Raw genomic sequence first — 11,900 nt, 5'->3', positions numbered from 1 at the left:
ATATATTTACATATACACACTTGGTTCAGGGGTTAGAGAGATATAGATTAGCAGTTAAGAGCACTTGCTGCTCTTCCAGAGGACATTGGTTTGATTCCCAGCACCCCTATAGCGGTTCACAACTGTCTGTAACTCCAGTTTCAGGAGAGCCAACACACTCTTCCGACCTCCAACGGCACCAGGCCCACATATGGTACACACAGATATAGACAGGCAAAAACCCATTCACATTTAACAAAAGCATATATTTAGTCTCCTTCCTTCTTAATCAACTAACTTCCCCACTGAGTCTGCTCCCTTAAGAGTAGGGAATCAGTTGAAAATACACCATTGGGTAGAGGCCTGACAGAAGTCTCTGGCTCAGAGCTGAAGTTACAAGATTCCCACCTTGGGTTACATCCAATAAATGGCTTTCCAACGAAGTTTCATTTATTTAGTCAGTGAATATGATCACATGCCAGGAACCATGCTTGCTGCAACACAGTGGAAGCAGCTGGTTAATGGACCATCAGAATAAGATGGAGCTGGAAGAAATGGGCCAGCCAGTAACTACACCATGGAATTCCAGTCCTCTGGAGGCTGGAACAGGAGGATCCTCTGTTCAAGGCCAGACTAAGTGAGCCAAAATCGAGACTATCCTGACCCAGTTTCAAAAATTAAAATAGGGCTGGGAATGTAGCTCAGTTGATGGAGTGCTTCCTTCACATGCTCAGACCCCTGACTTCTCTCCCCAGAGCCACGTAAACCATGAAAGGTGGTGCACACTTGGAACCCCAGCCCTGGGGAAATGCAGGCTGCTGGACTGGAAACTCAAGGTCGCTTGTAACTAATTAACAAGTCCAAGGCTAGTCTGGGATAAGGGATCTTATCTCAAAAAAATTAAGTGTGTGGTAGAGAGAAGGTGCCGTGCACAGAAGTAAAGCCGGGCCTGTGCACAGGAACCTCACAGGGCCTTCGCTTGTGTCTTGCAGGTCTCGAATCCGCAGAGAACTGTTCATTGAGGAGATTCAAGCCGGAAGCCAGGGCCAGGCCGGTGCCAGCGACTCACCTTCGGCCCGAAGTGGCCGCATCGCACCCAGCTCAGAAGGTGACAGCTGTGATGGTGTGGAGGCGGCTGATGTAGAGGAGCCAGGTGGCACTACAGTAGCCACCAAGTCTCAGGGAGGGCCGGCAGAGGTGGCCGCAGCCCCGGCCGACCAGGAAGAGGCAACGCAGCCTGCTGAGAAGGCGAAGGCGCAGCCACTATCCTCAGCGACCCCAGGACAGGACGACGGTGAAGATGCGGGCAGGCCTAGGCCACCGCCCGAAGGCCTCACCGACACCCCGGCGCCTGTGCCAAACCTCGCCGCACCAGCGGCCGGAGAGGACGCCGCTACCTCAGCCACTGCGAAGGCCACCGAGGCCCCTGGGGCGGGTAGGGCGGGCCCTGCAGAGAGGAGTTCTGCATTGCCAAGCACCAGTGCACCCGCCAACGCGCCTGCACGAAGGCCTAGCTCACTGCAGAGCCTCTTCGGCCTGCCTGAGGCAGCAGGTGCCCGGGACAACCCGGTCCGCAAAAAGAAGGCCGCAAACTTGAACAGCATCATCCACCGCCTGGAGAAGGCTGCCAGCCGGGAGGAGCCCATTGAATGGGAGTTCTGAGGGCGCCGGGCCTCTTGGCCTGATCAGCAGGGCCTCGCCGGGCCTAGCCAGGCCTACTTGCGCCTAGCAGGTCCCCGCCAGGCCCAGTCAGCACTGGCTAGTAGTGGGCTGGGGCAGGCGGGTGCGTGGAGGGCAGTGCCGACCCGAGGCCTGGACGTGTTGCGCACTTCCGCCCTGCGGGCCACAGGGCAAAATCGCCATAGGCCAAGGTGCATATAGAAAACAAAGGAGCATTAAGCCCAATCTATGTTGTGTTTTCAAGGAAGAAAACGGAAATGTGTAGTCGAGCTTTTTTGTACCCTGAAGTGTTTTTTTTTTTTAATTGCCCTAAGTGATTTCCACAGGTTCTGGAATAACTCTTTACAGCTTTTGCCTTGTGCCCTCCTCTTTCGTGTGGGCTTTAAAAAAAAAAAAATCAAACCCACATATTAAAAGGGGGCTTTTTATCTGCCATCTAATGGCTTCAGAGCGATAATACACTATTATCTTCTTAAACCAGGAAGGGGGGGATTTTTCAGAAAAATTAAAAAAGAAAGTTTTTGTAGCTGTTCAGTTGCCACTAAGAGATTGCACAGTCAAACCGACTCTAAACACACTAGTTTGGATTCCTAAATATTTTCAAGAAAAGAATCTTCTCGTTTGAAACTTTGAATTAAAATAAAACACATTTACTCCACATATTTTTTAACAAAAAGAAAAAAAAAGTCACATCAGGAAAAATATCTGATTTTGTGGTAGCTGACGTAGTGTTTTCTTGTACGTAAATAGAATCCTGACATGTAGTGCACATTGATCCATAGCTTTAACTGACTCTGGGCTTTTGCTGGCCAGAGTTTGTTTAATACACTCCATTCTAGGCCAAATCAGGACAAAAAGAAAGATCCGAATCTAGGTATTTTATAATCTGCTTTTTAACCTCTAACCGCAGAGCACGCTGATCAGACCTCATATCTCGGAGGTTTAGGAGACAAGTTAGAACTGTAGCATGTACCGGTTCATTTTGTTTATGGTGTCTGCATCTGTGTTGGCACATTTGCTCATGTGCAAACGTCGGAAGGAAGGAAAATGTAGGCCCGCAAGGTCACAGCAGTTAGTCCCTCCATGTACAGGCAACTGTCTGTTCCTCTTTCGTTAGCACAGAAGGCACCTCACCTCACGCCACTCTCCAGGGCACCTGACAGACTGAGCCCCCAGGAGAAGATGCTCCTGGGCTTGGGCAGGGCTGACGCATCCATGCGCTCGCTCTCTCTTCTTTCTCTTCTCCCCGTCCCCTTCCCACCACAAGCACTGATAACCCTGTCTACTCGTGGGAAGCTTCCTTCCCTGCAGAAGAGAGAATGCAGCAGTCTGGGCTCTATTTCCATCCCTATAGAAACGGCCCAAACTCACCAAAATGGTGACACTTCAATTCCAGACTAGACCATTGGCCCTTCATTCTTTTCTCCTCTCACAAGTTTTTGTTTTGTTTTGTTTTGTTTTTTAATGCACAGTTTAGGGCAGTCTAAGTACAAATCAAAAGTCTAACTTGTCTCTTGATTCCTCCCATTGTCTATGTGTATATGCGTGAGTATAGAGGTGGATGAGAGTGTGCGTGTGTGTGTGTGTGTGCAATTTTATACGTCTGTGTATTTTCTTAAGTACCTGTGCACACATAGAGTGCATTACTGCCACCTTTTTCAATAAGCTGGTTTATCAGTCATGGCTTCTACAGGTTTTGCTAATTTAGACTCCTTATTGCCATACCTTTAAACTAACAATAGATGATTTCGGTATATATATATATTTTTTTTTGCTTATTTATAGGTGCTGTATTTTATTATCTGATTGTTAGGAAGGGATGAAAGGGGCAAATATTCTTTAGAGGGATAGACTGCCGGCAGTATTGGGTATAATTTACAAGATGTAGCTGTCATACTGTATATTACTGATTGAAAACTTTTTGACCGTATTGTGTATCATTGAAACTTTTGTCTTAGGTCAACATCTTTGGATGACATTTTAATGGTGCATTCATTATTTCTTAAGTTTAATTAATTAATAGTACTTTTTTTTTATTTGGGAGGGTGGGAGGGAGTTCTAATTTTAAAAGTATCTCCCGCTATTACACCTCAGTGTGCTTGTTATTCTTAGCTTGTAGGCTTTGACTGTCAGATGTGAAACCACATTTCTTGCATGATGTTTGGAGCTTATATATTTTCATTCACAGTCTTTCAACCTGCAGCTGCAAGCCCTTAGTTGGAGTTTTCACAAACTATAAGAGTCACGACACTAAAAACAATGCCTTTTCATGAATGAGAAGTTTCCAGGAGGCTCTAGGAGGCTGGGAGGTAGACCCCTTTGTTCTGTCTTTGGATGGTCTTCTGCACTTGAGATCTGGTTCAGTGAGAAGAGAATTCACAGTGAAGAGACAGAAGGAGAAAACTGAGTCAGACCAGGCTCTGTGCAGGGATATTGAGTGAGGAAGAGCTCATTCACACCAGGGACCCATTAGGGACATGGAGCAGTGTCACTGGTGGGATCATTGTACCCCCTCCACAAAACCCTTGAGGGAATCTGTCATCATGGGTGATGGACCTTAAACCGCTCATTTTCACTAGGATGAGAAGCAGAGTTAGCAGGACTGAAGAGGGTAGTGTGTTCGCTTTAAAGGTGTGACTGTTACTTAACCAGTGTTAAATCTTGAGGAAATGGAAGTCAAGTTCTGTTCCATCCTGGGGGCCATACGGTAGCAGTCTAAGACAGCCTTTGGCTCTTCCAAGCAAGTTAGTCATTTTTGTTTCTTTAACTAGGTTCTTACTGATTTCCATTCTGTCTCTTGTGCCAGACCTCCATCTGGGTGCTCGATACAATCACTTGGTTAGGTTTTTGCTTGAGTTCTGTATTTGTATTTTCTCTTATTTATTATTATTATTATTATTTTAATTGAGATCCCAACTTGATGGGGTTTGGGGTTAAGCTAGCACTGTTTGTAGTCTTTCTAAGAATTGCTAGTAACAACACAGAAACCTGCGGGGGTTACATCTCCCTCCTCATCAGATCCTCCTTCCCTTCCCAGTTTGAGTCCAAGGGTTCATCTTTCATCTTGAAAAGCAATATTCAAGTGCCTTGAACAGCGCTCCCTCATGCGGTGACTTTCCGCTGACTGGAGATCCAAGCAGCAGCTCCCACAGGCAGCCAGCCACCCTCTTTACACTCTCTCAGCTTACAAAGCTGAGTGTGCTTCTCCCCCAGGGGAGAATGGTTCCATATAAACACTAACACTTCATCACAAGCCACTGCTCATTCTAAATGCCTTTCTCTTTAATTAGAGGCAGCAATCCTAACTAGTTATCATGCCATTATCCAGCTGGCTAAGTGGGAGCCCACCATAAAATCAGTGTTCACATCAGGCCCCTTGATGCCTCTTTATTCATGCCCAAGACCCCTTGTGGCATCCGAAGTAATAGGCATGTAGGTTCTTAGACGCCTGCCCACTTGCTTCCACTCTGACCTGGCTCCCAGTCACCTCCTCCCCGAAACTTTAGTCAGTGGAGATGTTTGATCTCTGTCCACTAGACCTCTCTCTTACTTAAAAAAAAAAAAAAAAAAAAAAAGGCACTTAGCGGAAGTTGACTATTTCTTAGCTAGCCACCTGAAAAATATCACAAGTGGCTTATGACTGTATCCTGGGTTGGAATCAGTGCAGACTCTCTGGGATGTAGTATTAGAACTCCAGCCACACCACTTTGAAAATGAGGCGAAAGAGGACAGCTGTCATCCTCCTTGGGACAGATCTTCTCTTTGCAAAACTCAGGTGTCTCCCAGTTACGCTTTCCTCTAGTCAGTGTGTCTCTCTCTTCTCCTGTTTAAAGCCACATCTGGTAGATGGCCCAGAATACAGCAGGGCTATGTGCTGAGTATTCCTCTGGGCTCTTGTGTCCTAGAGTCTCTGCCTATTGCTACCCACATAACTCATCTGCCTCTGTAGCCAGAGCTAAGTTCAGTTGTGGAGCTCATGAGCAAGTCCAGCAGGAAGCAGCTTGTGTCCAATGCCAAGGGGCACTCTCTAGGCATTGCCTAGGCACTGGGGAGCTGGAGAGCTGATGACCTGCACCACAGGTGCCTCCCTGCCACAGAAGACTAGATAGCTTTGTTCTCCATAGTGGTGTTTTCTTACAAAGGAGGTCTCAATGGACCCTGAGCATCCTGTGCAATGGTTTGCTCCCCATCACAGGCTTGTGCTGCTGCTGGTACCTGTAATCATTCCAGGTCAGCTCCCTGAGGCTGTCAGCCATCCTTGTTAGAGAAGATGGGCTAGAGCAAGGGAGTTGAAGGCTCTTTGGTTATGTTACTCCTGTCCCTTCTTCATTGTCTTCCCTCATCTGTCTTCTACCTCACCACTTGACATCTCTCAGATCTGTGAGGCAAGTAGCCTGGGAAGAGGGGGGATCAAGGGGCTGCAAGCTTGACAGATCATCTCAGCTTGGCAGGTGGGCTTTTTGCCTCCTTCCGTCAGCACATCCTGGAGTGGTATCTGAAGTCGGCTAAGCGCAGGGATTTTTCTCTTGGCTTTCAGCTGTTCTTGGAACTCCAGCAGCTGTTGGGTCTGTAGACAGGGGTGGTCTCTAGCCTCAGAAATTCTTGTCTTTCTCTCTGCCTTCCTTCCCACACAGCTGTCAAACTCCATCACAGCCATTCCTTTGGCCAGAGGTTATCCCCAGAGGACATAAGCACACATCTCTTGTATCTAGCCCTGCAACCTTGCCAGGAACTCTACTTTACAAACACAAGTATCCCCAGGACAGGAGAGGCCATTGGACTTTCTCCCTATCATGCAGACCTGGTCTTTACTTCCCAGAAGAGCGTGCTAGTTTTTGTTCCATCTGGGTGAAAAGCAGCTCCCAGGACAGATGGTGGATCTGAGTTATACCTGCTCTAGTGGCCAAAGTGCCCTAGTAGGACATAGGGAGCTTAGTTTTGTTGTCCCTATCGAATTCACCTGGCATAGCTGCCTCTGCAATTTCTCTAAGGCTTTACTGATTCAGGGGAAGGCTTTGTGGCCACTCCGGCAATGTTTGTCCCAGGTGGCCTGAGACTCTTTAACTGGCTTGATTCCAGCTCCCAGAGGTCCTGTATGCCAGACTGACCAGTAAAATTGCATGCTAAGAGAATGGACTAATTTGAGAAAATTTCATTCTCATTACTTCTGCCAGTGTATTATAGATGGAAACTAACCAGAAAGTGAGGGTAGGGACAAGCTCCTCAGCAAAGGATTCAACCCAAGACCTCAGGCTCAACCAGTGCCAGAACGGAGTTCAGGAACAGCAAAAGAAAAGCCAGGATTCCCCAGTGTTCCACTTGAGGACCTGCTTCTTCGCCCCCTTGCCCACCCCTACCCCATTCCTGCCACCTCCCCTCCAAAGATCCCATGGCCACGCCTTCAGTGGCATATTGAGTTTTCATTTTTGGACAAAGTGACATTTAGCTTTAACAAGACATTTCCAAAGCTCCTGGTCTCCTTTGAAATGCTGACTTGAAAAGTTCAGCATTGTTGCCAAGAATGAGGGGGAGGGGGCTAATGAGAGAAAGACATTAGATTATGCATGAATGTGCATGCCCCATCCCTCGGTTATTCAAATTTCAAATGCCTTTGAGTTGCTTTTTGTAGATGGGTTTAGTTTGCTCATGTTAAATAGAGTCTGTTACTGTAATTTTGTAGTGTTCTGGCTTTAATTTTTACCACAAATATGCTATGTACTAAGCTTTCTGTGATCAGAAAGGAAAGGTGCCTTAAATCCCAATACCACTCCTCTATCCCTATGGAAAATATATCAGAAGCACAGCGCCAGGAAGTGTTTGGGACTTCCGTTGGCAAAATAGGACACCATTCAGCAAGACACATCCAAGTGGCACGGGGCTGCTTTAGTTTGGTATTTTTTTTTTCCCAATCCATAATTATCTTTTGTTTGTTGTTTGTTTTATTTTATTTTTTTGTAGTTTGCTTTAAACAGGAAGCACTTAATAGATGGCTCTGTGTCAAAGCTCTGTGCAATGGAAGTCATGTTGTTGCTTTTGTTTGGGGGGGGTTATTTTGTTTTCTTTTTGAAAAAGATAGCGTTATTGCACACCAAATGAACTCCTAAGTAAGCTTTAGAACCAGGATCGATTCAGGTCGTGGATGAGTATGTTCACTGTAGTTCTGTGTGTTCATGAACCGATGGGCAAGCTGGCCTACCTTGGCCACTGAGGCTCAGCCCTGAGCCCTGGGTCATGGCTGCCTGGGTTCCAGCAGCTGGGGAACCTTCCCAAATGCCTGACCCCACAGTTGACCCTTGAAGCACTTAACCCTCTCTTTGTGGAGATAGACCGACTGCTACTGATCTGTCAGCGTACTCGAGGGTGATTATAAAAGGATGTTTCTTTAAGAAGAAAAAAATATTTCTATCTATTCTCTTCTAATTTATTATTAGGTTAATCATTTAAGTACTTATCAGGAGTGTGTTGTCATTTTGTGTTGTTGTTACGAATGCTTTTGCTGTCACTCCAGTGGTTACTGTCCCTTACTCCCCACCTCTTTTCTCCCCACCCCAGAGTCTGAAAAGGTCTGGGGAACTGAGGTGGGAGGTATGAGGGACAGAAGGGAGTCCTCCAGCACAATCAGACACCTGTCTCCCTGGTAGCCACTCAAAAACTGGCGGTCTCTACTTATATAACTGTTCAACTGAGAGTTGATGAACAAAGTTACCATGTCAGGCAGCACTGGGCGGGAGAATTGCTTCCAGAGGCGCTATAATGCAGTGAGAAAACAGAAAAGCCAAGTTCAAGTTCCCCCAAAGCCTCCTAGAGCCTCTGTTAAGACTTCTGGGTTCATGAAGGTTCGGCGAGCCTGGATCAGGGAAGAGGCCGGCGGTCTGGCCAAGGCTGTCGTCCAGAACTGGAAAGTGATTTCTCAGTGGTCCCCACGGGTTGCCATATCTTTGGTTTTCATTGTCAGCTGTCTTTCCTTGCATTCAAAGTTAGTCAAAAGGCATCTTTCAAGGCAACAGGTATTTCCTAGCCCTGGATGTGGCTGGAGGGTACACACCTAGTTCATGGGTTGAAAGAACCCTTTACCCTCTCATGTCATGAAAAATGGAGGAAGGATTTTCTGTGGCTGGAAATACAGGCAGCAAGAAACCCCCATTGCTTGCTCAGCAGAGGGTGGGGGTATGTGGTTACCTTCACGGGAGGGGGCAAATTTTAAAAGGAGACTCACCCCAGGGAGAGGCTAAGGGGCCTGCTCACACCCTAGGTAGGGCCGGATACCTGCCTTTACAAACCCAAACAGTCCACTGAGGTACAGTCCACGTTTTTTTCTGTGCTATATTTTTCCCATTCTCCGAAATTGGGGGGAGAGGAGTCCCACTCATCTCTTTGGGGGTAAAAGTTCTCCAATAAAATTGTCCCAGTTCCCCAAGGGTGTTTTTTTTTCTTGATTAGTCTATGTATTTCTCTCTCTTCGTCTCTCTAGTTCTCTCCCCCCACACACCCCGCATGTGTGTGTGCACAGGCACACACACAAAATAGATGTCTCATTCCCCACCCTCGGAGACTGCCCCTGCCTCAGAAAAATGCCGGACATTTTAGAAACATGAGAATGCATTTGACAAAAAACCTTCAGGCATTTCGAGACTAGCTTGTTACAAGCTGACAGTGGGGAGGAATCAGCTTTGTGGTTTTCCCTGAGTCCCTTCCCACAGAACAAGAAACCTAGCTCTTTGCGTTTGTGCAATAACTACTTGCTAGGAGAGCGGGTAGCACCACCCTCCTCTAGACTACTAACACACAGCACAAGACACAAGTCAGCCCTTCCTCAGTCCCATCATGTGTTACATTTTAGCAGTATTTACTTTTTCTTTCTGTCAGGCACTAAGTCTTAGGTGTTTATACAGCTTGTGTGTTAATACAATCACAGATTTTTTTTTTTAATTTTAATCCTTACCAAGACCTAATTGACCAAAAAGAAGCGAGAGGAAGAAAAAAATTGTAAAAGATGTGTGTGTCTCTCTTTTTTTGTACAAGTAGTTTTGAGAAGCCTTGTGTTGCTGTGACCATCTCCTATCATCTTAATTTTTCTTGCGATTTGTTTTCTACATTTAATAAGAGTTGGTTCCGGCTGGCGTGGGGGTGGGGGAGGCACCCGTCGGCCCCTCAGCGTCGTCCTTCTTGTCTTTGGTTAGCCATACGAAATGTTTGTTCTCTGCACTGTCCAACGGTCCCTATTATGATACGGAGAAGCAATATCACCGAAGCTCACACCATGTATTATTATTCACTAGCACCCTAGGTGTGATAATTGAAGTAAATATCTTTTATACAAACACAAGTGCGTGTGGGCTGTTTTTATTGAAGATTTCTCCGGCCTGAAGAATGGCAACAGACTCTTAGACATGGGTCCAGTGGAGTCCTCGAGAATCGCCATTCACTTCCTGCATAGCCTGTTGTCACATGGTTCTCAGGCAATGCAGGCCGAAGCCTAGGTTGTAGTAGATTTGGGTGCTGGCAGGTTCCTATACCCAGTGAGAGTATCCAGAAGGCCTTTCTGCCTGTTTGTGTCACTCCCTGCCCTGTATCTTTGAACCACCTAGTCTGGCATCCGCCTCCTTCCTTGTCTGTCCCTATAAGGGGACACTGTGAGCTGTCCTACAGGCATGTTATGAGGGCCACTGGCCTCTGCTGCTGCTGTGTGTGGCCCTCACCTCCGAGTACTGTCAAGGGTGACAAGGACAGAGATAGAGTTGTCACCCTTATTAGCCTAAGGAATTGTTATCTTTAGGGACCTCAACTCAGGTAAAACCAGATCCTTGGCTTCCCTGCAGAAAAGAATTCAGGATAAGATAGTAGGAGCAGAACTGAGGTTTATTAAATGATTGTTTTTATTTGTATTTAATATGTATATATGTATGTGGTACATGGGTGTCACCTGTGGAAGTCAGGGGACAACTTAATGGGAGTCATCTCTCTCCTTCCACCCATGGGTCAAACTTTGATCAACAGGCTTGGTGGCAAACACCTTTACCCACTGAGCCGTCTTGCTGGCCCCAACATTGTCAATTCAGATTTTAAACACAAATGTTAAGAGAAAAAGAGGTGCTTGGGAAGGCAGCAAACGTGGGGTGGGCTCCTTCAAGAGTGTCACTCTGTCTAGCTTTTATAATAGTCAAATAGGGGAAGCTGGTGAGTGCTGAAGGGATCATCTTTCAGGGTTGCTAAGGGATTTGAATGACATCACAGGGTGTTTCTTGTGGGGCACCTGATGATGTTACAACGGACAAGGTGAACTCTGTCGGGAGGTAGGATATCTTTTGTCAAAGTTGCTTACCAGTCCTGTTTAGAAGAGTGAAATCTTCCCCAAAGATCATAAACATTCAGGCCTTAGGCCTGTAGTTTTAACATAAAAGGCTTAGATACAAAAGGAATATTTCCATACTGGCAGCCTTCTCAGCAAATGGTAATTGTAAAAAAAAAAAGCAACCCCGTTTCTGGCTGCCTGGCCCCAGGTCTCCCTCTCTTTCTCCCTCATTCTCTCTGGAGCCTAGATTCCTCCTCCTACTTATTCTCTCTGCCCTCCAGCCCCACCCACCTATCCCTCTCCTGCCTAGCTATTGGCCAGTCAGCTTTTTATTAGCTTAGTCACACATCTTTACATAGTTAAACAAATGCAGCATGAACAAATGTAACACACCTTAACATAGTTAAAGTAATATTCCACAGCATAGACAAATGTAACACACCTTTATATAGTTAAATATTCTACAACATAGACAAATGTAACACACCTTTACATAGTTAGAGTAATATTCCACAGCATAGACAAATGTAACACACCTTTATATAGTTAAAGTAATATTCCACGACCATATTAAAAGTCTTTTTAAGATTTCTTTCCTTTTTTTTTTTTTTTTTTTTTTGTTTGTTTGTTTTTTGAGTCAGGGTTTCTCTGTAGCTTTGGTTCCTGTCCTGGAACTAGCTCTTGTAGACCAGGCTGGTCTCGAACTCACAGAGATCCGCCTGCCTCTGCCTCCCGAGTGCTGGGATTAAAGGTGTGCACCACCACCACCACCCAGCATCTTTCTTTTTTTAATGTATTTGTTTTGCCTACATGTATATCTGCACCCTCCAGTTCAGAACCAAGTGCCACCCTCAGACACTCAAGGGACACAATTATCACTGTCTCACTACCATTGTCTCCAAGCACCAACCCCTCCCACGGAAACTTTTTTTTGAAAGATTTATTATGT

The 11,900-nt window shown here is 46.1% G+C and overlaps 1 protein-coding gene across 16 annotated transcripts in view; it reads left to right on the top strand.

Moving 5' to 3' along the window:
- The window catches only part of Cux1 (cut like homeobox 1), a 348,081-nt gene that overhangs the window by 320,558 nt on the left and 15,623 nt on the right, over positions 1 to 11,900 (top strand). For 11 of the 16 annotated variants that reach the window (XM_050127924.1, XM_050127927.1, XM_050127931.1 and 8 more), the window contains one exon: positions 972 to 9,985. The exons of the other annotated variants lie outside the window; for them this stretch is intronic. In XM_050127924.1, the coding sequence (XP_049983881.1) occupies positions 972 to 1,641 (670 nt within the window). In that variant the 3' untranslated portion in view covers positions 1,642 to 9,985. Of the gene's footprint in view, positions 1 to 971; positions 9,986 to 11,900 lie in introns of those variants that run through there. 16 annotated transcript variants of the gene reach the window in all.

Source organism: Alexandromys fortis, unplaced genomic scaffold, assembly GCF_014885135.2.
Source record: "Alexandromys fortis isolate MF-2015 unplaced genomic scaffold, M_Fortis_MF-2015_v1.1 scaffold_291, whole genome shotgun sequence".
In the NCBI taxonomy this organism is placed as follows: domain Eukaryota; kingdom Metazoa; phylum Chordata; class Mammalia; order Rodentia; family Cricetidae; genus Alexandromys; species Alexandromys fortis.
The sequence above is the reverse complement of the archived record's forward strand: the minus strand, read 5'-3'. Positions and strand labels throughout refer to the sequence as shown.